General features: G+C 41.2%; 2 protein-coding genes across 2 annotated transcripts in view; one reads left to right on the top strand and one right to left on the bottom strand.

Moving 5' to 3' along the window:
- Positions 1-883: 883 nt before the first annotated feature.
- Positions 884-27,879, bottom strand: part of LOC117441976 (zinc finger protein 721-like) — a 243,453-nt gene continuing 216,457 nt past the window's right edge. Inside the window, exon 8 of the mRNA XM_071202319.1 lies at positions 884-1,637. Within this exon, the coding sequence (XP_071058420.1) occupies positions 884-1,637 (754 nt within the window). The remainder of the gene's footprint in view (positions 1,638-27,879) is intronic.
- Positions 12,365-13,426, top strand: LOC117441981 (G2/M phase-specific E3 ubiquitin-protein ligase-like). Its single transcript, XM_034077978.2, has 3 exons — positions 12,365-12,543; positions 12,707-12,891; positions 13,315-13,426. The coding sequence occupies exons 1-3, from the start codon at positions 12,384-12,386 to the stop codon at positions 13,339-13,341; spliced, it is 372 nt and encodes a 123-aa protein (XP_033933869.1). The 5' UTR covers positions 12,365-12,383; the 3' UTR covers positions 13,342-13,426.

Below are 27,879 nucleotides of genomic sequence, written 5' to 3'. Positions count from 1 at the left end.
TTATATATACAGTCTATGGCAGAAACTCTGAAACTCATGTTAAGTTTCTCCATCGTTGTGTACAAACTGGATAAAACGCGGGCTTGTTGTTGTTGTTCAGGAGTTGATCTGTCTCTGCCCCCGCCTCGACGTAAGTGTGACGTATGCGGTGCTTTTGCTCTGGCCGGACAATTTTTTTGGTGCTTGAAACGAACCGGATTCTGGAGCTAAGAGGCTGCTCCGCTGCGGTGTGAAGAGGAAAACCCGGTGCTTTTCAAGCTCCAGCTCCGAACCGGCCCTGGAACACCGTTGGTGTGAATGAGGTATCCGAGCCACTCAGCCTGATACCTTGAGGGGGTTTCCCGACATGTCGTTGCAGTAAATGAAAGGGTGTTTCATGTTGTCGTTGCTGTGGACCTTCTTAATACCTTGGAAAATGCCGTTTAATATTTTTTAATAGCCTTAATGTTCGCTAAATTGATCAACTTTTAATACTTTTTAAGACACCCTGAATGTTATTTTGAACACTTGGTGGTGGGGTGTATAAAAGGGGTCATAGGTGACAGGAGAGGAAGTGGACACAGAAGGAAGAGCATACCGATTCTACCAGACGGCCAGCCCAGACGATGCTCATACTACAACTATTGACAGTGTACTTAAACCTTGGTATGTAAAGCAATGAAACGGCGCGCTGTCGGCAGACGGACAGAAAACGAAACTAAAAGGAACATTGAACAATATGCCTGTCAATTCTGACGTTACGTCAACAGATGGCGCTGTTGGGATGGGATCTGTAATGGAAAAAAGGATTACCCAACACAAGGCCAATAGATGGGAATTGTTTATTGTAAACTGTGAAAAAAACTAAATATGCTTAATTGCGGCTCCGACACTCTGAAACCCACTATGGTTTTTCTCCTGAGTGAACACGAAGATGTGATTCTAGAGCACTTGATTGAGTGAACGTTTTCCCACACTCTTCACAGCTGTAAGGTTTTTCTCCAGTATGAATACGTTGATGTGTTTTGAGAGCACCTGATTGAGTGAAAGTTGTCCCACACTCTTCACACCAGTACGGTTTTTCTCCAGTGTGAATACGGTGATGTGATTCTAGAGCACTTGATTGAGTGAACGTTTTCCCACACTCTTCACACCAGTACGGTTTTTCTCCAGTGTGAATAAGGTGATGTCTTTTGAGAGCATCTGATTTAGTGAAAGTTGTCCCACACTCTTCACAGCTGTAAGGTTTTTCTCCAGTATGAATACGTTGATGTGTTTTGAGAATACTTGATGTAGTGAAAGTTGTCCCACACTCTTCACAGCTGTAAGGTTTTTCTCCAGTGTGAATACGTTGATGTGATTTGAGAGCACCTGATTGAGTGAAAGTTGTCCCACACTCTTCACAGCTGTAAGGTTTTTCTCCAGTATGAATACGTTGATGTCTTTTGAGAGCACCTGATGTAGTGAATGTTGTCCCACACTCTTCACAGCTGTAAGGTTTTTCTCCAGTGTGAATACGTTGATGTGTTTTGAGAGCACCTGATGTAGTGAAAGTTTTCCCACACTCTTCACAGCTGTACGGTTTTTCTCCTGTGTGAATACGCAGGTGGCTCTTTAAATTTCCAGATGTTGTAAAGGATTTGTCACATTGCTGACAGCTGTGACGTCTCTCTCTTCCTTTCGGTTTCTAGAACAGACGGACAGAGAAAGAGAGAAAGTCAATCTAAAAAGCATAAATACACAAGTTAACACAATAAAAACTCACTTAATATAAAGCTTGAGTTAACAAAATACTACTTATCAACTGTTTGTCTTTATTATATTTGATACAGTAATACAGCAATATTCTAACCAAAGTATATACCAGAGGTGGGGGACTCGAGTCACATGAATTGACTCGAGTCACATGAATTGACTTGTCTATTTTTGACTTGAGACTTGCTTGACTAACATTGATAAAAGACTCGACTTGACTTTGACTTGGTATTCATGACCTGAGACTTAGGCTTGAGACAGATGACTCGAAAGGACTTTTCTTTTTAAAATAGAATATTTGAATTTGTATTGTACGAAGCACCTAGAGGGCAATGAAAGAAAAAAAAGAGGAAAAGTCTCTCGTTCGCAGGAGAAAGTAGAAAGTGGAGCGCCCAGGAGACGGCCGTTTCATTGCAGACCGTTATGTTTATGTGGGGAAATACATACATTATTTGAGATATATTTCAAACTCGGACTTCATTTTAGGGACATTTCGGCCAGGGGTGTAGAGTTATTTGTTCAAGCACCGGATCGGCAAAACAGGAGAGTCTGTGAACCAGTCTGCCTTGACCTATGTATTCATGTCTGACTCTCACAGTATCTGCTGCTTCATAGAAGAAACCCTCCTCCACTTCATGAAATCTCTGCAGCACCAGGAGGCAGTAACGTGTAACTCAGCAGTCCACAATCATCCTGGTGCCAAAAAAGAACAACATCGGCTGCCTAAATGCCTAAATGACTAAATGACTACCGTCCAGTGGCACTCACCTCCACCCCCGCTAAAGTTTTTGAGAAGGTGGTCCGTCCCCACATCGTCTCATCCCTCCTTCCCGGTCTGGACCCCCACCAGTTTGCCTACAGGGCCAACAGGTCCACGGAGGACGCCATCGCCACAGCTGTCCACTCTACCCTGTCTCACCTGCAGAGTAGGGGGAGCTACGCACGGATGCTCTTCGTGGACTTCAGCTCTGCATTTAATACCATCCTCCCCGACAGACTGGTGACCAAGCTATCAGTCCTGGGAGTATCCCATTCCTTGTGTCTATGGATTAAGGACTTCCTGTCTGATCGCCCCCAGAGAGTGAGGATTGGCACCCACACCTCCACGTCCCTCAGTCTCAGCACCGGATCACCACAGGGCTGCGTGCTGAGCCCCCTACTATACGCCCTCTACACCTATGATCTCGTCCCCGCCCACACCATCAACTCCATCATAAAGTTCGCTGATGATACCACCGTGGTGGGCTGCATCTCAGGGGGTGACGAGACCGCGTACATGGAAGAGGTGGAGCAACTGCTAGCGTCGTGCAAAGTAAACAACCTGCAGCTGAACAAGCTGAAAACCCAGGAAATTATCATTGACTTTAGGAGGAAGAAGACCGCCATGCAGCCCCTGTACATTGATGGAGGCTGTGAGAGTCTCCGTGATCAAACTCCTGGGCGTTCACCTGGCGGAGGACCTGTCCTGGAGGACCAACACCACGGCGACCGTCAAGAAGGCACAGCAGAGACTCTACTTCCTGAGAATACTCAAGAGATACCACCTCAGACAGGACCTGCTTGTGTCCTTCTACCGCTGCGCCGTGGAGAGCATCCTCACCGACTGCATCTGCGTGGTTCCTCAGCTGCACAGCCGCAAAGAAGGGTGCGCTCCAAAGGGTCATCAACTCGGCCCAGAAGATCATCGGTCGCCCCCTCCCCTCCCTGGAGGCACTGTACAGCTCTCGTTGCCTTAAGAAGGCAGTCAAGATCCTCAAGGACCCACACCAGATGATACTGTGATGTACTGTGCAGGTCCCTCCATTCAGGAGGCTGGTGTTAAATTACAAGCTGTTTTTAACACTATTCAGACTCAGCTCTCTGAATTAAAGCTTCTTTTAAATGTGGATCAAACCAAGGTAATGCTCTTTTCAAAAGCTAAAAAGACTCCAGAGCCTGTTTTAGATATTGTAACTACGCAAGGAACAAAACTTGAAGTTGTTGCCTGTTACAAATACCTGGGTATCTGGCTTGATGATTGTCTCACTTTTAAACTTCATGTCAATAACCTGCTTAAAAAACGGAGGGTTAGACTAGGTTTCTTTTTCAGAAACAAGTCCTGTTTCTCGCTTGAGGCCAGGAAGAGGCTCTGTGATCTTTTTACCTGTGCTGGACTATGGTGATCTGGTCTATATGAATGCACTTGCCAATTACTGTATACCAAGGCAGGTTTACCATCACTCTCTGTACGGAGGCTCAGTCACTGGTACACGTTTATCTATAAAACTTTGTTGGGTAAACTCCCGTATTATATCTGCTCTCTGATCACACAGAGAGTTGCAAGCAGCTATTGTCTGAGGTCACAGGATGTAGTCTTGTTAGATGTGCCAAGAGCAAGGACTGTCTTCGGTAAGACAGCTTTTATGTGCAGCTCCACTTGCTTGGAACAATCTTCAGCAGGAATTGAAACTGAGCAATCTCATTCCTCTGCATGTTTTTAAAGCTAGGGTAAATGAAATGCTTGCTGATACAATGGGCACTTGTAAATGTCTATAACTATGTATCCTGTAAATATAATGTATAATGTCCTTTATTGTTTTATGTTTCATGTGGAACCTATATGCTGCAGGTCTCCCTTGAAAAAGAGATCTATGATCTCAATGGGACCAATCTGAATAAATAAAGGTTTGAAATGAAATGAAACCACCCGGGTAACGAGCACTTCGTACGGCTGCGCTCAGGCAGGCGCTTCCGCACCATGTCTTCCCGGACAAACAGACTCACGTTCAGTTTCTTTCCCAGGGCCATATGTGCACTAAACGCTGCTAATATTTAAATTATATAAGCCTTCCGTGCAATACGAGGGGAATCGTGCAATTTAATTTATTTATTATTTATTTATGTACATATTCCCTTTTTTAAGTTCCATTTATTGTTTTTATATTGTCTTGTTGTTTTTATAGTGTCTTGTTGTTTTTATATTGTCTTGTTGTTTTTATATTGTCTTGTTGTTGCGTGTTGGCACCTTGAGTCTATTGTAATTTCGTTGTACCTGAACAATGACAAATAAAGATAGATCTATCTAATCTGAGAAGATGCAAAGAGCTGCAAAGAGCCTTCACTGTGTTTCCCTTCATTAGAACAAGCGACCACACACACACACACACACACACACACACACACACACACACACACACACACACACACACACACACACACACACACACACACACACACACACACACACACACACACACACACACACACACACACACACACACACACACAAAGTTTAGACAAAAAAAAAAACCCAAGAGGAACGGAGCACACTGAGACTCGCAGTGACCGGATGCCGTCTCCCTCTGTCTTCAGTTAAAAGTGTGTGTCGAGAATTCGGGTGTATTTTACAGTTTGTTGTTTACGTGCCTCCCAGCGGCAGAGGACACTGTGTTCACGAGCTGCAACTCAGCCACCCCGATGCACCGGCAATAGTGCTCGGGACATGAAGCAATGTCGCCTGGAGACTGTTACCTGGGTTCCAGCAGTGTGTTAGGGATCACAGCAGGAAAGACACTATCCTGGACAAATGCTTTGTTAATGATAAAGGAGCCTATGTGTCTAAATACAGACACCAATACTGACCTCTGATCATAATGTTGTGAATATGATACCAGTGGATAAGACCAAACTCAAGGGAACCAGAAAAGAAAGTAATAAATCATATGTGACTAAGGACATGAAACAAAGACTACGGAGCACTTGAACAGACAGAGAGAGAACTGAAAGTCAAATTGAGGGAATCAAAACACACAGAGAGCTTTTGGGAAATGCTTTTAAAGCCAAAGACCCCAAAAAAGTGTGGGACACCATGAGAACCGTGACAGGAATGACCGCCATGCAGCCCCTGTACATTGATGGAGGCTGTGAGAGCAACTTGACCAAACCCTGTCATCTGCCATCACAACCAATGTAGGGCCCCCAGGGCTGCGGGAGTTCAGCTGTGCTCTCAGCTTCTTTTAGCTTCTTTTGATGACTTTACTGAACTGCTGTCTATAGTGTGATTTGACTTTGACCGTCTAGTCATTGTTGGTGATTTTAACATCCATGTTGACAACCCCCAGGACAGAGGGGCTAAAGAACTGTTTTGTGTTCTTGATAACTATGGTGGGGACCCTCTCATGACATCCAACTATAGGCCCATCAGTATCTTACCCATAGTATCCAAGGTATTTGAGAAATTGATTGCCAAACAAATCATCAATCATCTTAACAACAGCTCCTTTCCACTGCATCCAATGCAATTTGGATTCAGGGCTAATCACTCAACAGAAACAGCGACATGCTTCTTCGTGGAGAAAGATAAGGCATCAATGGACAGGGGTGGGGTTGCGGGGGCCGTGTTCCTTGACTTACGGAAAGCTTTTGACACTGTTATTCACAACATCTTATTGCAAAAAATACTCAACTTACATGTTTCTATAGAATTCACCAACCTCTTTAATTCGTATCTTTCATCCCGCTCCCAATGTGTTCAAATTGAGAACCATAAGTCTAGTGTTTGTCAACTGGAGTACCGCAGGGCTCTGTATGGGGCCCAATCCTGTATAAATGATCTGCCTTCTGTGTGTGGAGAATGTGATGTATTAATGTATGCTGATGACAGTTGTTTCAAGTACAAGTACTGAGGAGTACATATTGACACAAACCTCAATTTCAAAACCCATATCAAAAAGGTCTGCAATAAAGTAAAGTGCAATCTGTCAAATTACAGATACATTAGAAACTTGCTATCATCTGCAGCAGCTAAGCTATACCTTCACTCCATGGTCCTCTCCCACATCAGCTACTGTCTGATCAGCTGGTCTGATGCTCACTCTGCAGCTCTAAGGCCACTGGAATCACTGTATAAACAAGCACTGGCTAGAGCTTGTACTGGCATATGATTTGATTGGCTGACGCTTCTACCGAAAGCTTCAGAAGCTTCAAAAGTTTAACATTGCTCAACTCTTGCAGCCTGAACCGCCAGGAAAGCTCCGCTCTGCTTCCCACAATGCAGTTCGGCGAAAAGTGACGTCACCCCATTCAAAGTGAATGGGCAGACGCGTTGGAAACCGTTTTTGAAGCTGACGAAGCTGTAGTGTGGACGGGCCGTCAGTCAGAACTGCACCCCTGTCAGACGAGACCTATACCAAGTGATGACACGTTAGGCTCGTGTTGTGTTCAAGGACCCTGACCATGGCTAGGAAAAACAGGCACTCGCTTCTTTAATTTTTTTGCGGTCTAGATTTCTCTAATTTTTTTTCTTTTTTGCTTGTGTTTATAAATTACCTCGAGGGACGTACCAAATTGTCTCGCGGGCCGTATACGTCCCGGGGGCCGGAGGTTCCCCACCCCTGGCTTACTGCATGGCTATTGAGACCACACGAAGGTTCGCAACAGGCTCACAAATGTGAGAGTGGAAAAACTGGTTGGCATTCGGCAAACCTAAGGCTCTTTGAGCCGGAGACAGAGCCATCCTCAACAAGGCTGGACAGTGACACTGCAGAGGAAGAGTGTGATGTTGATGAGGCCCAGGAAGAGCCCGTTGACTGAAAGGGTTTAGCCAAAATGCAGAGGATCGCTTGAAGGAAGATTTGCATGTTTAATGGGACTTTGTGGAGGGAGAAGGGCTCTTTTCATTTAACATTTTGAATGGGACTTTGTGGGGATCTTTGGATTGGGGTGCATTTTTGTTCATTTTTTAATGAGTGGGGTTGGGGGGGGATGAGTAACATTTAACTCAAAATTCCTGTTTTCGGTCTTCAATGAAACAAATAATTGTTCGATCAAATAATTAAAACTTGTTCCATTCTACTTTTTAAAAAAAATGTAAAAAAAAAAAATCTGTTGAAATGTCATGTTTTTCTGTTTAATTTTGCATCGAATATTTCCAAAATTCCCCAGCTTAACTTCCCATGGAAATGTCCACCCCTTTGCAACCCTAGCAGTAACTATAGCAGCGTTTCACAAAGTGTGGGGCGCAGAGATGTGATAGGTGGGTCGCGAACGGACGGGAGATTTTTTATGTTTTGGACCCCAGGCCGGAATCGAACCTGGGTCCTCGCGGGCGGTAGTGGATTATTACAGCCGGAGACTCGCAACGGCGGTGGACTTTCACAGCACCGCTGCACCAGACCTGCCAGAGCCTCGCAACGGCGGGTGTTTGCGGCGGCGGATGCGGTACCGGCACAGCGGCGCTGTGAAAGTCCACGGCCCACCTATGCCAGAGCCAGCGGCCCAACGGGAAAAGTCCCGAATCTTCCGATGGCCAATCCGAGCCTGCTCACACACACACACAACTGAAACCAAAGTCATTTGCAGACATATGTATAAATCTCTCATACACACATGTGAAAAGTACGGTGGCCGACAGGTGCAAACGCTAAACAACGGCCAAAAACACACACATAAGCAGGAAACACCGGAAAATAATGAAATGAAAAACCAACAAACCCCGAAAACAAACGCAACAGAAAAACGCTGCAAATACAAATACGATATGCAAAGTCAAAAGCACATACAACCGAAAAACACATTACAAAAAAAAAACATTCCGGGAGTACTTCAGGCCTCTAGGGGGCGCGCTACGTGGAACAGATTGATGTATGACCAGACATAGAGAGAACGAACAAGAGGAAAGAAAGTTCATTTAAGTGGAGAAAGATATAAGAAGGTAAGTTTTGTTTTTATACATAGAGCGTCATATTTATATAGCTAGCGTTAGCGTGTTTGATAAAAGAGCTTGCAAGAGCCATTGTGCACCTAAATGTAACTCTTGACATAATATAGATATAGTATAGAACCGGGACGCCCCTCCCTACACGCAGATCACACAGACTGGGTGGGGTCTCACGCCCTCACCTCGTGGAGGGGGACTCAACTGAGCCGCAAATGCGATGCGGTGATAAAAAGGAAATCAAATAAAATGTAAAAAGTTGAATTAAAATATTAAAACAACACAACATTATTCCCACATTAAAAGACAGTCTGAAGAGGTGTGTTTTGAAGGTGGGGGGGGGGGGGGGGGGGTTGGTGCAGTCTCTGATGTTTAAAGGCCCTGACACACCAAGCAGTCACCAGAGGACTAGCCGACGCTGAAGTCGGCTGTTGCCTGGCCGTGTTCTCCTGCGTTTTGGCCATGTGTCGCACGGGAACACACCGCACCGACTTCAGTGCGTGAGTGGCAATAACTCTCCTTACCAGCAGGCGGCGGTAGTGTGTATTCGTCATTCAAAAGAGGCAACAACCGGAAGACAGAGAAGAAGAAGAGTATCTTTTCTCCGTAATATCATACAGAGCTGGCCTCTCCTGGATCAAGGTGATGAGCAGGTCTTCGTTTGCATCATTCCAGATCGCCATGATGAGATGAAAATGAATAGCAGTCTGTGTGTGCCTTCTTAAATCGTTTGTTTACGTCCCTCACTTCCGCTTCGCTTCTCATGCACTGATTTGCTAGCTGAACAGCCAATCAGAGTGATTATTTGGTCCGACTGCCAGACCCGATGCATGGCCGATTCAACATGTTGAATCGGCCATGCATCGGGTCTGGCAGTCCAAATAAGGCGTGTCACGGTCGACGGTGCGGGACACACCAACCTGACTACGGCGCCGCGAATGCCCGACAGCCTCTGACGGCCTCTGACTCCCAAAATCGGGTTGGTGTGTCAGGGCCTTAATGGGAGTGAGTTCCAGAGGGAGGGGGTAGCGATGGAGAAAGCTCTGTCCCCCCAGGTTCGGTGCTTGGTTTGTGTGGGGATAGACCTTTATATATACAATCTATGGGATAGACAGGAGGTTGGCTTCTGATGAGTTAATTGAAAGACCGTTCTTTAATACTATTATAATATTTAGGTAGCCGAAAAATATCCACTCTTTTTAGCTGTCCTACATTTTATTTCTCCACAGATGTACTGTCCATTCTGTGGTTCCAGCGTGACATCTTCGCATGGCTTTTGTGGTGTCTGTGGCAGAGACATCACATTTCTAAAAGATGTGGCTAACAAAGTCCCTGAGGAGATACCCACCACTAGTGCGCATCTAAGTGCACAGCCTAGCACCAGTGCAGGTAAATAGGTAGTTCGTTTTATTACCAAACAATAAGTATTTAAAGAAAACTTGGTTTAAAAGTTCGAATTCTGTTATTATACAAATACATCTCTAAACTATGTGGCTTACCTACTGTTGAATGTGTTATAAGATGTTCCTCAGAAGGGATTGAGAATGAGACTCCTATTGAACATAATGAAGAGTAATGAATGTTTTATTCCTGTTTTTTTGTAGCAGGAAGCTCAGCTGTAGAGTCCTTTCAGAAATATAGGGAAATAAAAAAGAGGGAGAGAAAGACCTTTTTTACAAAGGGACGGCATAACTCCAAAAATGAAAAGAAACAGAAATTGGTGAAGGTATGCAACGTTTTCTATTATGAATACATCTGTAATTCAAATCTGCTCACCACACTCATATAATGTCCGAAAAAACGTTGTATTCATTCGCATGTTATTGTCTTTTTGCAGATTTCTGTTGGAGTAATGAGGAGGATGGATAGCTGCCTTAAACCCGTGAGAGGGAGGTCACTTCCCCTTGATGTCGAACCTCAATGGGCATGTGAAGAACTGTTGGCTGCTGCCATAAAAAAGCAGAAAGCCTTTAACCAGGACTTGGAAGATGGTGCCCATGTCTTGTTGTACCCTGATGCGAGGGTGATAACAAATATACCCGGAACGGACACCCCTTTCACAGTACAGATGTACAAAGAGGCCATTGGAAAGCCCTACCAACGAATTACGTTGTACATCTGTACTCTTGAAGCCGTTGAAAACAGTTGTAAGTGCTTCTGACATATATTCCGCCTTGTTTAAAGCACTAAACTGTATAATAGTTCAAATGTAAACATACAGAATAACATTGTTCTGTCTATATTTCTTAACACAATTCATTCCACCCATCATTCCTTTCTCTTCGTGGTTGAACTTATGAGGTAAAATGGTCTTTTATGAATAGTGGCAGAAGAAATGGAATTTAAGTATCAACAAAAGCTTCCAAACTTTCCTTCTGTTCAAACTAAATATAAATTCCCTCTTAAGGATTGTAATTCTAAATTAACCTTTTTTCTCACAACAATGTTGGTTTGTTGTGCCCCAATGTAAATCCTAATGTGAGAGTGAAAAGGTCAACAATATAATGTACATTTCACAAACATTTTGTGTTTCGATTGAATCCTTTCTGATTGATGTCAATCCAATAATTCAGGATTCAAACCAACATTTGTTGATAGGTACAGACGTAGGGGAACAATTATTTTTATAGTATTAATCATGACACTTTTATTTTCTTAGGTTACACTGGAACAACCTCTTCAAGTGACGAGGACAGTGTGGTTGTTGTAAAGTTGCCATCTGGAGACAGTCTTGCTGACACCGTGGTCAGTTTGGATCTATCGTGGCATTTATTCTTAATTAAAGTGAATTTATTTTATTTCAGTCATTTGTGTGTTGGATGCCGGTGTGGGACTTTCCAAATGAACAGAGCACTCCCAGAATGGACAACAGTTTGCCAGGGTAAAATAAAACATTGTCAACATATTATTTTGTGCCACAAGAAGCAGAATGTTTTAACAGTACAGTAGTTTGAATATATTTTTTGTTTACCTTTATCAGACCTCTCAGGCACCCACAACCAGCGTCTGATCGGGTAAGACTATTTAAAAATGTAATTATACCATGTAGGTTTGAATTTGTGAACATGAAATCAATAAATACCTTTGTGTGCTAATGACACTGTCATTAGATCAACTGCATCATTATTATTTATTGGGTAAATATAGGATGAAGCACCAACCCCATTCCAGGAAGAGGTCCAGTCTGCCCCGGGTCAGAACACCTTCTATAGGTAAACGATGTTGACAGTTGCATCGTGACACAGTTGTTTGGTGTGTATTTTTATTTGTACATTTGGTTGTTTGTATAAACTCCAATCACAGTGGGTAGCATTGCCAGGAAGCAGAACAATTATACTTTCATACATTTCCAAAGGACACCGACAACATCTGACATCTTAGTGAAGACGATACAAAAAACACCCACCAATATTTTTCAAAGATCAGATATTGTTTCTTGCATCCATTTCAAATGTTTACAAGGATTGTGCAGGAGTATGACAAAGTGCTGTTGTCAGTTTAGAACCCAATGTATTGAAAAAAAAACAGGAAGAGGATCGACATCCTTTTGTAAATACGACTGTCATGCATATATTATGTATTTGAAAGTAATTATTCAACTGTCTTCTCACTGCAGCAACTACACACATGTGTATGCTCCGATCATTATCGACAGCCAGTCTGAGCCAGAAGAGGAAATGGAGCAAACTGCAGAGGAAAGGTATTAATTGTTACTTTTACCACTTCATTTTTTTATTCTATACTGTAAATCTTATTACTAGCTTCATCATTTAATATTACAATACATCACTTTGTCTTTCCCAGCACAGAATACCTGACTGCGCCAGACGTTGTTGCAGAACTCTCTGCAAAAATTAAAAATACCTCTTGCAGCAGGTTTAATATTAACCGATCCAATGTATGGGATGGAGCAATCCGCGGCTTCAAACGGGCCTCATTCGACCCCTCTCATCAGATGCAGGTCAACTTTACTGACGATGAGGGACAAACTGAGGATGGAGTGGACACTGGTGGTCCCAAGCGGGAGTTCCTGACCCTCCTAATGGAATGCCTGAGAATGAGAAGAATATTTGATGGTCCACAGGACAGGAAATTCCTCACGTTCGACAATGCAGGTAATGATGTTCGCAAATCTGTCTTATGTTCAATACTGTACTGTAAATATAGGAGCTGCTTATGGATTTACGTGACAATTACATTATCTTATACTGTATATCTTTATGATAACGTGGCAACTGTTGGTTAACGTGATAATAATTTGACAAAAAATATCAACAGCTGCAAAAGATGACGAATACTTTCATGCTGGGAGGATGATTGCAACTTCTATAGTTCATGGTGGTCCAGGCCCCCGCTTCCTGTCAGAGACGCTCTCCCAGCACCTCACTGGAATGAAAAACACCAACATTGAAGCCATCATTGAAGACATTACTGATGACACTATGAGAGCTTCCTTGCTTGAGGTAGGCTGGCATATTAGGGCAAACATGTGTTGTTTTACTATCACAGCCCAACAGACAACATGAAGTTGTCTCCCTTATAACCTGTGAAGAATTTGGTTTTTTTATTGTCCGACCTTCGATAGCTTGTTATTGGGCTTTTATAGCCTCTTTTGGAACCATAACGAACAACCTTAGCTAGCTGTTATGACAAACCATTAGAAATGATGCAGTATTTATTTATCATACCTAACTGTCATTACAAATATCATTAATGAAAACAAATGTACACTCCTAAGAACAAGTTTGTCATCTTAGAACAATATTAAAAAGGTATTCCTCCTTTCATGACATGGATATAGTTATATACGCTTTAATATCTTGCCACTTTGATTAATGCAACTCCTTACATTAGGTATCATTCATAATTCTTGCTCCCCTCTGCAGCTGGTCAAAAATGATTGGGGTAATTAAGTGTAAAACACGAAGAAGAAGAAGAAGAAGAAGAAGAAGAAGAAGAAGAAGAAGAAGAAGAAGAAGAAGAAGAAGAAGAAGAAGAAGAAGAAGAAGAAGAAGAAGAAGAAGAAGAAGAAGAAGAAGAAGAAGAAGAAGAAGAACTTGGATTTATTTACCTTTCAAGAAACCAAAGGACACTTACATTTATGATACTATTTAATGAGAGTAGTAAATCAGTCAGATTTAAACCGAACACCATAGGAGGGAAAGAAGATGTTACAATTATTGAGAATATATATTTTTAATTTGATAAATTACCTGTCTTCCTTCATATGCGAGTTTGACAGCATATTGATTTATGTTTATGGATTATGATTGTTTTGGACCTAGATATCCAGCACAGCTACATTGGAGGAACTACATGTGTCAATCGACAGAAATTCCAGCTGGTTGCAGACTGCAGGTTGCTTGCAGTACCCTGATGGTGTGGATGGCAAAAACGCAATCATAAAGGATTTCATGCAGTGGTACATTATTTACCGCAACCATTTTGCCATACAAAGGTAATGTTTCTGCACCATTTAACCTAAGTTCAATATATTTTAATTGTTATCGAGTCAAACACATCACCATTTAGATGTTCAAGCAAGGTTATAATTTATATTGGCACCATTCAGACACAAAGCAATTCCAAGTGCTTTACACTTTCAGAAAATACAAAAATTGCATTTAAAACTTCATTACAATTATTAAAGGCAGTTTAACGTGTATTGAAGCTTGGAACAAACATTTAAAGATAAGAAAAGCCTAAATCAAGCGTTCTGTGACCGATTGTGATGCCAAGGCGATTGAGGGTTTACGAGGGGAGAGTTGCAGCTATCGATTCACTGGACAATCCTGCATTTGGAGATAATTTTATTATCAGTTTAGTTACTTTCACAGAAGTTATTCTGACTTTATTTAATATGTTATTGGTCTTGGTCAAAAAGTAAAATATGAAACAGAAATATGTAAAGATTATTGATTGATTGACTTTACTACATCTAAAACCCAGAGGTCATTAAGAAATGAAGTAGATCCAAAATTGGTTCTCATACTTTTTTCAGATATTGTAACTAACCTGGCGATAGGTGATAGTAGATTGATGGGTCTTTGTGTCTAATGTTTCCTAGATTCAAAGACGGACTTGAAGCCTTGGATGTGATTCATGCTTTGGAGCAGCATGCAAGTGTTTTCAGAGCTTTTATGTGCTCAAGTGTGGTAGAGCTGACTTCTGCCACATTGGAGGAAGTCTTTGAGGTTCAGCACAGCAGCGAAAAAGGAAGCTCAAGACGCCATGAGGAAACCAGGGTGCTGGGATTTTGGAGAGACTATCTCCTTGAAAAAGAAGGTTTATTTGAGTTCCAACATTGTTCACATCTTAAAATAATTAGCTACTAATGGCAGTGCTATCAATCTTGATATTTAAAAAAAACAAAAAACCGTAATACTACTTTTTCTTTTCAGAAAAACAAACAGGACTCCTCCTCAGTGACATCCTGATGTTCTCAACAGGATTAAACACCCTGCCACCATCTGGAATCCAGCCGAGACCCCAATTGGTTTTTCACCGGACATCTCGCTTTCCAATCGGCAGAACCTGCTCAAACACGATTGAAATACCAATGTCAAGCACCTACGAACAGTTTGAAAGCAACATGGACTTTGGAATCCAAAATTCGCCTGGTTTTGGAATGTATTGAAAGCTGGGCTTACCATTACAAATTAGCCATGTTCTTCATATTTATATAGTTCGCAACACAAGACTCCCAGGTCAAGGGTTGACCACTCGTTCTTTGAAGGTTCTCAAAGTGTTCCTGGAAGTGGTCGTCTCCACATAGACTGTTGGTCGAGTCCAGAACAAACTGGCCCAAGTGGTCTTGTGGGACTGGGAACCCACAGTCAGTTCCACCGTACCTGGATGTGCAATATGTTCAACAGTTATTATTCACATGTACAAAATTGTTCTTGAAATGTTGTTTTGTTGTTGAACTTCTTTGAAAATTAAAAAAGTTACTGTCACTTAATAGTAGACATTATTTGAGTAAAAACTGACTGACTGAGGTGAACAGATTATGACACCATTTTAATTTATAGTGAAAAATGTACTTTAGGGCAACTGATTTTTTCTTAGAATTTTAGGCAGTTACTAAAAATAAATCTGAACAAAATTGAGAAATATGTTTAATTGATAGAAACAAACCTGTGTGGCAGGTTGTACATGACATCTGGTTTCCCGGATGGACAACGAGACTGGTTTACAGGTCTGATAATATGCGTGTTCCACTTTTCCCTGCATTCCTCAAGGTCCCTCTGTAGCACACCCATGAAGACAAACCGCACTAGGCATGTGTGCGCATGACTGCCACTGAAGTGATGTTTTTCTCTCAGGTCATTCATGAGATCCATCCAAAATTGAGACCTGAAGAAACAGATTCAAATGAGAACAATTTTTTTTATACATTGATGATTTCCATGTAAAGGGATTCAAAACAGTAAACCTGTGGTATCAAATAGTCATATTTATAAGAACTGTATTAAGGAACAGAGATAAAGGGGTAATCTGGGTTTTAACTGATGATTCCGATCAATTAAATTAAAAGGAAATCAGCAACCACACTAGGCATACCATGTCAGGCTGTGCCTGTGGTGTAGAGTTTAGTTGGAAAATAATTATTGTAGGAGATCGGAACTAATACACTGAAAATATAATTGCATTACTTTTTATAGATATACTATGTTCACTGTCAAGGATGTAAAAAAGAAAAGAAAGAAGCACCACACCTCTGTTTTCTGAAGTACGACCACCAGCTTTCAATTCTTTGATTTGCTGTTGAAGAGCCATACATGTGACTGGCAGCCCCAGCAAAATGGTCAGTGTGTCTTGATCTTAAAGCACACTGGATGGCTGCCATTGTGCCGTTTTCAGTGCCGCAGTCTGTACGCAGCCTCATAGGTATGACTCCATGCTCTGTGACACAACGTATGTAATTTTGAGCAATGACCCCAGGGTCATTGTTTGTTGCTCCACACTTCAACCACAATACTTTTCTGGAGTAGCCATCAATACATCCACTGATGGCCAAACCATAGGGCTTTAGCTTATCATAGCCATCAACATGCCAGACGTGGTTGGGTCCTTCAGAGCTGTATGTTCTTCGTACAAATCGTCTATTACTGCGAAGTTGAACTCCAGAGGGGTCAAGCTCTCTCATCAAGTTCATGACCTCATCCCTTTTTACAGTAAGGGAGTGCTTTTGCCGCAATGTCTGACACATCGAGCGGTAACAGTAATGCTGGCCAGGTCCATTTAACTCCTCTTGAATGGCAGCACGAACATTAGCCAGAGGGGAGTAGTTTCTTATCCTTGATAATGAAAGACTTTTTAATTTACTCTTTAAAGTACGCAGACTCATTTTTACATTGTGGGTAGTTTCCAGAAAATCCAAAATTTCATCGTAGCTGAAGCCATCATGAAAGTATTTACGAATGAGGTCCTCTTCTGGGGGCTCTTCTGTGGGGCTGTCAGATGTTGATTGTAAAAAAAAAAAAAACACAAGGAGAAAAAGAAGAAAACATCATGTCATGGCTCACTGTCTCAAAATCTGATTCTAAATGTATAATGTTCTCTATAAAGATACAACTAATACACAATTATGAATGTATAATATAAGCTGTTTTGTGTATTTAATCATGCGTTGGTCTACAATGTAATGATGGCCTTCATGCTGATAACTAGTGTATGCATCTGCAATTAGTATTCTAAACAGAGTAGTGTGTTGAATGCTTATTTCTTGCATTTGAAATGTGAACTTACTGTTGTGTTCAACTTCTGCCAAAAACTGTACATTTTTGCCACAGGAGCCACAGAGCACTTGAACTGTCCCCAGATGCTGGCCACAGAAAGGACAAAACATGGCAGCCTGAAAAGACATACATTGATGTAGTAAATCCATTTAATCAAGTCAATCAAAAACACATAGTCTAAATAGTGGTTAGCTAAATAAATAGAAAGATACATCATGTTCACCGTTGCATCTGTGTTTTGTCTCTCTCTCTCTCTCTCTTTGAATGTCTTTTCTATATTTGTTCTTGAGCATGTCTAATGCACACTACTCTCCTGTCATTACTTTGTCCCTCTTCACATTTTCTCTCTCTCTATCAATTCAATTCAATAGCTTTATTAGCATGACCATAGTTACAGGCAATTGCTAAAGCTCTGTATAGTTGCAACATCTATACACAAATACATACATATAAACAAACTGCTAAGAATTCAAATGTCCTTTTTCCGCGGTACTCACTATGGCCCGTGTTATTTGCTTGCACTTCATTTGTCATCTTTTTTAACAATGTTCTTCCCTCACTTTATCTTCTCTTCACGTGAAGCTCTCCTCAGCTGGTGTAGAAGTTAAGCACGCTAACGCTAGCTATATAAATATGACGCACTATGTATAAAAACAAAACTTACCTTCTTATATCTTTCTCCACTTAAATGAACTTTCTTTCCTCTTGTTCGTTCTCTCTATGTCTGGACATACATCAATCTGTTCCACGTAGCGCGCCCCCTAGAGGCCTGAAGCACTTCCGGAATGTTTTTTTTTGGAATGTCTTTTTTTTTTGTAATGTGTTTTTCGGTTGTATGTGCTTTTGACTTTGCATATTGTTTTTGTATTTGCAGCGTTTTTCTGTTGCGTTTGTTTTCGGGGTTTGTTGGTTTTTCATTTCATTATTTGCCGGTGTTTCCTGCTTATGTGTGTGTTTTTGGCCGTTGTTTAGCATTTGCACCTGTCGGCCACCGTAGAAATGCTCTCACACACACAGACACAACCGCGTTGCAGTCGGGAGGAAAAGCAATGTGGAGCGGCACCTCACCACTTCATAAGGAGTTTAACCGTGACACTTTTCGAAATCCCGTTTGTGTCCCCCCATTTTACAAATAGGCCTATGTTTATTATTATCTTTTAACGCAAGCCATCATCGCCACGGAGAAGCACACAGCCTCTGTGAGCGAGCGAGACAGAGGGAGAGAGAGAAAACACACCTTTATCTATTTAATATAGCCTAGTTGTACAAAATAAAGTAAGAAATCATTCCAATGTGTACTATAGGACAGTAAACAGTTTACAAGGGGAGTGATTAGTAAAATATGTATAAATAAAAAGAAAGAATGCTAACTAGGTAACATAAGATAAGAATGAACAAGTTTAAATGATTTGTTATTGGTTGTGATCATATTCTAAAGATGTTTGGATTATTGAACAGTATACAGCATAGAGTGTTGAGATGTATCCACAAATTCTTGTTGTGCTCAAAGTGCACCAGATGATGCTTTTAACTTCAACATTTAAAAAACATCATACATTTTCTTTTCACTGCAACCGTTTGCAGTGAAAAGAAAATGTATGATGTTTTTTAAATGTTGAAGTTAAAAGACCCACAGACCCAAACAGCACACAAAGGTTAAAGGGAAGCATATAATAATGTTAAAATGTGCTAAATATATACACTGCAAAACAACTGAAAAAGAGGAGTAAAAGTAGCCCCCGACTTGTTTTATGTTTTGAAAGTAGCCCTCACCCTAAAAAAGGTTGGTGACCCCTGTCATAGGACGATACATTTGACCATTTTAAGCTTGGCCTACCATTTTATTGGAGCGGCAGGTGGGGCTTGAAAAGGCCCACCTGTTCAAAGTGGGCAATGCCAGGAAAAGATTGAGAACCACTGAACTATAGTAACGCAGTGTAGGCGGAGCCGTGACGTCATCTTCAATGTGTGTCACTACCCGATCTGCAGCCCTGCCCCATCTGCAGTGCGCATGTGCGAGATGGTCCGCCATATTTGACAACTCCATACGGCAACTCTAATGGGACATTTGACACAGTGGCGTTTGGCAAAGCAGAAAAAGAACACTCAAAAAACCCAACGATATTAATCTGAACGAGAGAGACGAGTTATTGTTATTACAACGTGACTTCACTATTATTGAGTAGGGGTGTAACGGTACACGTACCGAAATTATTCAGTACGGGCCCTTCGGTTCGGTACACGTATGTACCGAAGTGTACCGAACGAATATAACGTTAAACGTAAAAAAATTGAGAACGTGAACAACTTCTTGGAAGTAATCTCAGGTGCTGCGTCGCAGCATTCAGAGTAATTTGCTCCCATTGTGTTCAACGCATCATAGAGCGAGCAAGTCATTTCATTGGACGAGCTGGTCAGAGGGATGCGTTCAAATGTAGTCAGTAATTTGAGGAACTGGCGAAATGGCGAACGCAGATAAAGTTGAGCTGGAAAATCCTCCAGCATCATTGAAGTCTCCGGTTTGGGAACATTTTGGTTCCGCAGTTACGTACAAGGATGACGGACAAAGATAGGTGGACCGAACCAAAGCTGTCTGTCGGCATTGTTCAACTAACATTGGTTACGCGGCTGGCAACACATCAAACGTGCACACTCATTTGAAAAGGCATCACCCGAACGTGAATATCACCGGTACCAAAAGACTGAAGTGCAAACCCAACTCCCATTAGCATGTAAGCCTCCACCACTCGCAACAACTTCAGACCGAGCCAGAGCTATTACAAACGCCAAATATCCTTATGTTGCCATGTTAGCAAAGCGCTACCTGGCTGTATCTGCTACCTCTGTCCCTAGCGAGAGGGTGTTCTCCACAGCAGGAGACATTGTTAGTGCCAGCAGATCTGCCCTTTCGGCAAGCAATGTGGACAAGTTCATTGAAAATACAATGACAAGCAAGTCCTAATGTCAAACTGGCTGCTTAGGTACAGTACAGTTCAGATACAGATTATTTCAGTTAATCGAAAAGCTGCACCTTAATGTTTATTTTATTTTGCATTTATTTGAGTGAATATTCACAGTTTAATAATAATTTTTTAAAAAAAAGTTATGTTTTGTGATAATTTTTTCTGCTGTACCGAAAACGTACCGAACCGAACCGTGACCTAAAAACCGAGGTACGTACCGAACCGAAATGTTTGTGAACCGTTACACCCCTATTATTGAGCAACTCCTTTTGTTGGGTCATTTTATTGGGTTAAGTGCATTGTCAGAATAAGTGAGAAATGGATGTAACTTCTGTTGGACAGCCATCATACATGCTGAAGAAATATTGACTGAATGTATGCAATATGTATGGCATTCATAATTTATATCCAATTACATTAACTGTGAATGTCCTTCATTTTATTTCAAATCACAAAATATTTTATTAAAGATATTTGAGAGTTCATGACTCGCGCATGCACGATGCAAATCGGGCAGCCGTCTAGACGTCAAATGTCCTATTAGAGTTTCCGTATGGAGTTGTCGGAAGTGAAACAAGTACAAACCACAGACTGTCCGTGTCATGGCGAATACAGTCGCTGCTTTATTTATGTCTGCAGTGTGAGAACACGTTTTTAGAGAGTACTTGTGCATGGACAAGTGAGTTTGGCAATGTACTTGTCCGAATACGTTTTTCACTCGTCCAGAATGGACAAAAATCTGGGCCACTGGAATCTTCTTCTTCGCCATCGTATTTTACATTTCCCCACGGTTTTTTATGACACCGCTAACGTAAGTGAGCGGTAAGATTTCACTGCATCACACAAAGGGTTGGGTATCGTTTGGATTTTAACGATTCCGGTTCTGCTTTTCGATTCCGGTTATTTTCGGTTCCGGTTCTTTGAGAGGGTCAAAATAAGTCCTGTGACAAACTGGGAGAAAAATGTATTTATGAAAACATTAAGTCAGATCTGTATTCTATTTACAAATCACTTCATACTGTTGCATTTCTTACGGTTATTAGACAGAAGTTAAACAAGTACAAACCACAGACTGTCCGTGTCATGGAGAATACAGTTGCTGGTTTATTTATGTCTGTATAGGGCGTTCCGAGCTGAATAAGGGCGTCAAATGAAGGCAAGACGCCCGCCTGGCGGAAACGCTGGAATTAGGAATATCTTGTGATGAAGTGCACACTGACCTGAGCTCCAGGGGCCTCCTTCTTCTCCTCCATGCTGCTCATCAGCTGTCCTGATGAAGACCACAGAGCTGCTTCATTATTAATATAATACAAATATTTAGATATAATTCATCATAAACTGTCAGCAGTGAAGAGGAGGAATTCAAAGAGTTTATTCAATGATATGTTCTATTTCTAGATGCTTCTATGTAGTGTTTTATCACACCACGTGCAGTGCCTTGTCTCATCTATGCTGCTGTGACGTAAACATGGTCCAGATGGATCCATTTGGTCCATGTGATGCTAAGCAGAGGAGAACATGATAGAAAGGTCAGATAGTTATTAACATTACATGCACATTACTTTAACCATTACGATAACAACTTGGTTTTCTGTGTACATTATTATTAATATAATACAAATATTTAGATATAATTCATCATAATCTGTGTAGCAACTTACATTCTAACTTACAGCTCACAGTTAGTTCACTGTTATTTCATTAAAATGACTTTATTCAAATAGAAAGTGACATTAATGGATGTTTGAACCACGGTTATAACGCTATCCGTGTGAAACTATCACTAAGTTAACACAGAAAGCAAACATTAGCTAGTGAGACTGTTTAATGTACTCCATGTATACAGTATTTTCTGTATATTGTGTATTCTTTAGATACTCTAGTGATATGTGTCCTGTGTGTATACTTGCTGCTAATGCTTCATTTTTATTATCTTATTGCATCTTTTAAATATGTTTAACTCGTGTAATGCCTGAAAACACTTCTGCTGGGACACAATCATTTCCCAGTTTAAGATAAATCATTATTTAAATAAAGTATATCTATTTATCTAATGAGCTAAACCGTCGCTTAGCTTAGCGTTAGCAGCTAACTGAAGAACCCCATTCATTTCAATGGGAACAATGCTACGTCGTGGTGAATGGCGATGCTAATAAGCTAGTTAGCATACATTTACAACCATATCTATGGCAAAGAGCACCAACACAACAACTCAAACCGTCTTAAAGACAACTGGTGTAATGAATAACTAACATAAAGTCAGCTGAGCATTACAAATCAACTGTTACTCCCCAGAGTCGAACTGGAATAATAACTGTAGCTGTTAGCCGATGGCCGTTAGCTTTCAAACTGTAGCTGTTAGACTTTAGCTGTAGCTGTTAGACTGTAGCTTTTAGACTGTAGCTTTTAGCCTTTATTTAAAGATAGTTTGAGACTATTTTTGTCGCACATTTTAAAGTTTTTTTGTGAGTTTCTTTCTTCCAAGATTATAGCTTGTTATAGTGATTATAGTGAGCAGAGCATGACATTTCTCATTTTGTATTTTAACTGTGTCTGCCTTTATATTTGTTGTTTTTAACTTAAATGCTACAAATTGCAATATGTTCCGTATATTTTTTATTCATGTACAGCACTTTGGCGCGACCGAAAGTTGTTTTAAAATGTGCTTTATAAATAAACTTGATTTGATTTGATAGCTGTTGTGTTAAAAAGGTAACTTCTGATTCGTGATTAACTGTAAGCTAAGAGGTGTAAATACACTTAATGAAACCTCTGCAGGTGTTTAATCCACTCACCTCTTCTTTTCTCCTTCTTCTTCTCCTCTTGGTTTTTGAGGATTACAAAGAACTTTAAAGGTGCATCTTCTTCTTCTTCTCTCGTTTTCTTCTTCTTCTTCTCTCGTTTTCTTCTTCTTCTTCTCTCGTGTTTATTGGCGGTTGGCAAACCAACTTGTAGGTGCATTACCGCCACCAACTGGACAGGAGTGTGGACAAGAGACTATGCAGAAAACAAGAAACAAAACAAAGAACCAAAACTCTAGATTATTTTAAATGTATCAATTTCTCTTAGAAACGTAATAATCTCACAATATATATTGCCTGATGTTTTCCCTAACAGCCCTGATAGCGACAAGTGGAATGTTGCTTTCTTCAGTGTCTGGAAAAGCACATTTCTCTGAGTACTATATTTCCTGCAAAGCAGTAAAACATGCTCAGCAGTTTCTGGCTGGCTGCAGTGTACACACTTTCCGGTTGGATGCTTTCCTATTATACTTAAAGTATGATTGAGACCTGTATGTAATGGCACTCTTGCCACTATAGAGCGGGGTTGACGCAATACAAAACAATAAGCAGCCGAAGGTTTTCAGTCAAAAAATATACAATTTATTAACAACAAAGTATTGACTTAAATAGTCTCAAAATATTATACAGTATTTCGGCGATATGCTTTCCTAACTAAACTATACTTTGTATACTTTGTAGTTTGTCTCTACTTTAAAGAGTCCTCTCCTGCTGATATTCAGGTGTATATCAGTATGTAGCGTCTCTACTTTAAAGAGTCCTCTCCTGCTGATGTTCAGCTGTATATCAGTATGTAGCGTCTCTACTTTAAAGAGTCCTCTCCTGCTGATGTTCAGGTGTATATCAGTATGTAGTGTATCTACTTTAAAGAGTCCTCTCCTGCTGATGTTCAGGTATATATCAGTATGTAGTGTCTCTACTTTAAAGAGTCCTCTCCTGCTGATGTTCAGGTGTATTTCAGTATGTAGTGTCTCTACTTTAAAGAGTCCTCTCCTGCTGATGTTCAGGTGTATATCAGTATGTAGTGTCTCTACTTTAAAGAGTTCTCTCCTGCTGATGTTCAGGTGTATATCAGTATGTAGCGTCTCTACTTTAAAGAGTCCTCTCCTGCTGATGTTCAGGTGTATATCAGTATGTAGTGTCTCTACTTTAAAGAGTCCTCTCCTGCTGATGTCCAGGTGTATATCAGTATGTAGTGTCTCTACTTTAAAGAGTCCTCTCCTGCTGATGTTCAGGTGTATATCAGTATGTAGTGTCTCTTCTTTAAAGAGTCCTCTCCTGCTGGTGTTCAGAACAAGCTAAGTAAAAGCTATTTACTTAAACGTAAGCATGCCTGGAAGTCCCTTCTTTGTCCAAAGTGTGAGACACAATGACTTCTTCACCGGAAGACATGTTTGAGAAAGATTGAATTTAAAATCATCCACATTTTGAAAATATTCCCAAATAAAAGTCCTTGTTTTTCTAGCTACTGCCTCCCTCTTCTCGGTCGGAATAAAGAACTCCATTTCCCTCACACCTCCCTGAAAACAAAGCGAATAAATCAATTGGCTTCAGACTGTGTTCCCGCCTCCCCTCTCGTTTCCCACGGCGATGGATTCATGTCCAGCAGCGCCCTTTTTCATTTTCTCCCAAAACTCAACTCCCACACCGAGTCTGTTTGTGTTCTGCTTCACGCTGCTGGGGACTCGGGTGTAACACACCTCAGAATCCCAGCTGATGCCTGCACTTCACTAGATGCAGGGTTTGGGGAGTAATTGATTACATGTCGTCTGACACAAAGCCATCAAAGATAAACAACAACAAAAGAGACAAATCAACCAAAAAGAGGTTCAAAACAATATTAGAAACAAAATGGCTGCGTGTTTTTTTCTTTTACACACGGTCCGAATCTTCTTCTTTTACAAATTCTCAGAATCCGGATTTTTTTCTCAAAATTAGCTTTTTCATAAAACTGACTTTTTTTTCCAAGATTAGATTTTTTTTTTTCAAATTCCTGACTTTTTGCAATAAGACCGGATATATTCCCTCACTGTCAAATGAGTACACGGTGATATCTGCATTACTCGTCCACTAAAAAAGTTTTTAAATAAGGAGAAAAAGTACAATATTTGTTCCCAGAATGCAGTGGAGTTTACAGAAGCATAAACTGAGAATAATCGAGTTTACATACAAATTGTACTTTGAGTAAATGTAAAGATGCCAACACATCGATGAAACATGAGCACAAAAAAAGTAAGAATTATGCGAAAACTTCGAGACCGGAAAAACTGTTTTCACCCACGCTAACTTTACATGGAAGCTGCCCACACGTTATCCTGGCGAGACCTCAAATCACAATATACACTTCTCTCCAGAAATCTAATCAAAAAGCGTTTTAGTGCCAAACTATTCCACAATGTAGGATTTTCCAGAGAGGGTTATTTGTGAATAAACGGGAGCATGTTGTTTCTCACACGACCACACTTTAAAACGTGGCTACGGGTCGTAATCTAAGGTGCTTAAACAATCGACCTCTTTGGTCGTGTTTTGTAGGAGGGCAGGCTGGTCTGTTTCTAAGGCCATTTTATTTGTGGTAGTCTGATCATTTCAACAAGAGAATAGAATCAAACTGAAAACATCGTAAATATGTTCCAGATACATGAAGCAGATAATGAACAGTGAAACTCGCTCATGGACTTTAAGGTGAAGACTTTAAGAAAAGGTTTTCCCACACTCTTTGTAGGAGCCATTTTATGGGTGTTGCTGGCGTCTCAGTTTACCTTATTTATATGAATAGTGCAATATCAGGGTCTATGCAGGAATCCTGAAGTCAGATTTAATACCTTTGAAGACCTTTAAGACCCTTTCCATACATTTTAAGACCTCATCGCAACTTCCAGTTCTAACCGGTTACATTGGCGACACACTTTACCTCACATGTACTATATTGATTAGCTAAACAGAGTGCAGACAGACTAGCCTCCTCTCCACATGAACTTCACCCTCTCTGTGAAGGTCAGGGTTAATGCAGCATGCTGCTTTGCTGCTTCTGTGCTCTTTCATTCCAGTAGAACTCCTCAGAAACCAGTAGAAACCAGTATTTGACCAATTAACAAAACAATTGACAAAACTTTGAACTATGAAATATATTAAACTTTGGTGAGCTTCAGCGGGGTAATGCCATATAGGAGCTCCCTCACAAATACCCAGGGGTTCAATTGGGCTGGGGCTGTCCGGGGCTAAGCCCGGCACAGAGGACGATGCTCTGGCGTCATCACCCTCACACATTTGTCATATGTTTACAAAAAACGATATATATGTTAAGACTTTTCTCGTTCTTAATATAGACTATATTTAGGGTCGATATGTGTTGACCTTACTTTAAAATAGCAGATCTCTGTGACCGGATATAGTTTGGCTTAGACCCCGGCCCCACGAGGACGCATACAGTAAAACGCAAAAAAGTCTTCCGTTCACACGCATTCGATTCATTAACGCGTCCGTTCACACTAGACCGCTGGAAATGCTGGAAACGCTGGAAACGCTGTAGTACATATGCCAGGCCTGTAAGTGGCGCTGCTGCCGCCACAAAATACACCAAAAGCAGCGAAGAAGACCCCGGAGCATGGTTGCCCTTCTGTTTATTCTCCGCGGTGGACGGCGTGTTCTCCTGCTGTACATCTCTGAGGTATACCCCCCCCCCCACCGAGCGGAGCAAGGCAACGAAACTTAAAATAAGAAGCAGCATTTTATGGCACGCTATGCATGGGGCGTTCACACCAACGCAACTCCGGTTCAAGCTCCGTGCTAGAGCTTTTCAGGTTCAGAACCAGTTCTTCGGTTTAGCTCTGGCTCTTTTCACACCGCCCAGAGTCCGACTGCTAATGCGTCGTTGCCTCATCGTTTGCGTCATGGCGTAACCGTTTGCGTGCCTGCTTCATAAAGCCAAACCGCACGGATGAAATCAGTTGCATACATTTCTTATGGCTCTATCTGCAGCTTTTCCGGAGTCATTTCTGTGGTTTAGTTATATTCTTATAAAAAAGTGTACTCGTGTCAATAAAGGTTTTTTTAAAACACAACTGCTTCCGAGGTCGGTCTTATTTCTTAAGGTGGACTGAACCATGAGTGTGGAGTAACGTTGTATCTTTCATTTAAATGAACTATAACCTTCACCCAGGTATGTAACAGCTGTTCTCAAATGAACACGTGAAGTAAAGTTTAATATTTATAGTTTTATAGATGTATAATGAGTTATGAGGTGATCAACGTGAATGCTCAGGTTCCACCTTAACACGCAGACACGTTGCTTCACCATGAGCAGAAACCTTTATATATACAGTCTATGGCAGAAACTCTGAAACTCTTAAGTTTCTCCATCGTTGTGTACAAACTGTATAAAACGCGGGCTTGTTGTTGTTGATCACGAGTTGATCTGTCTCTGCCCCCGCCTCGACGTAAGCGTGACGTATGCGGTGCTTTTGCTCTGGCCGGACAATTTTTTGGTGCTTGAAACGAACCGGATTCCGGAGCTAAGAGGCTGCTCCGCTGCGGTGTGAAGAGGAAAACCCGGTGCTTTTCAAGCTCCAGCTCCGAACCGGCCCTGAAACACCGTTGGTGTGAATGAGGTATCCGAGCCTCTCAGCCTGAAACCTTGAGGGGGTTTATTAAAGGGTGTTTCATGTTGTCGTTGCTGTGGACCTTCTTAATACCTTGGAAAATGCCGTTTAATATTTTTTAATAGCCTTAATTTTTGCTAAATTGATTTATCAACTTTTAATACTTTTTAAGACACCGCGGACACCCTGAATGTTATTTTGAACACTTGGTGGTGGGGTGTATAAAAGGGGCCATAGGTGACAGGAGAGGAAGTGGACACAGGAGGAAGAGCATACCGATTCTACCAGACGGCCAGCGCAGACGATGCTCAAACTACAACTATTGACACAGTGTACTTAAACCTTGGT

This window comes from Pseudochaenichthys georgianus, unplaced genomic scaffold, assembly GCF_902827115.2.
Source record: "Pseudochaenichthys georgianus unplaced genomic scaffold, fPseGeo1.2 scaffold_224_arrow_ctg1, whole genome shotgun sequence".
NCBI lineage: Eukaryota > Metazoa > Chordata > Actinopteri > Perciformes > Channichthyidae > Pseudochaenichthys > Pseudochaenichthys georgianus.
This window is presented reverse-complemented; position numbering and strand designations above follow the sequence as displayed.

Bases quoted from the DNA above. Each gene is read 5' to 3' on its own strand.
- LOC117441981 (XM_034077978.2), top strand. From the start codon at position 12,384: ATGCAGGTCAACTTTACTGACGATGAGGGACAAACTGAGGATGGAGTG. The intron at 12,544-12,706 runs GTAATGATGTTC...AAATATCAACAG, and splicing joins CCTCACGTTCGACAATGCAG to CTGCAAAAGATGACGAATAC. The intron at 12,892-13,314 runs GTAGGCTGGCAT...TCCCCTCTGCAG, and splicing joins TGAGAGCTTCCTTGCTTGAG to CTGGTCAAAAATGATTGGGG.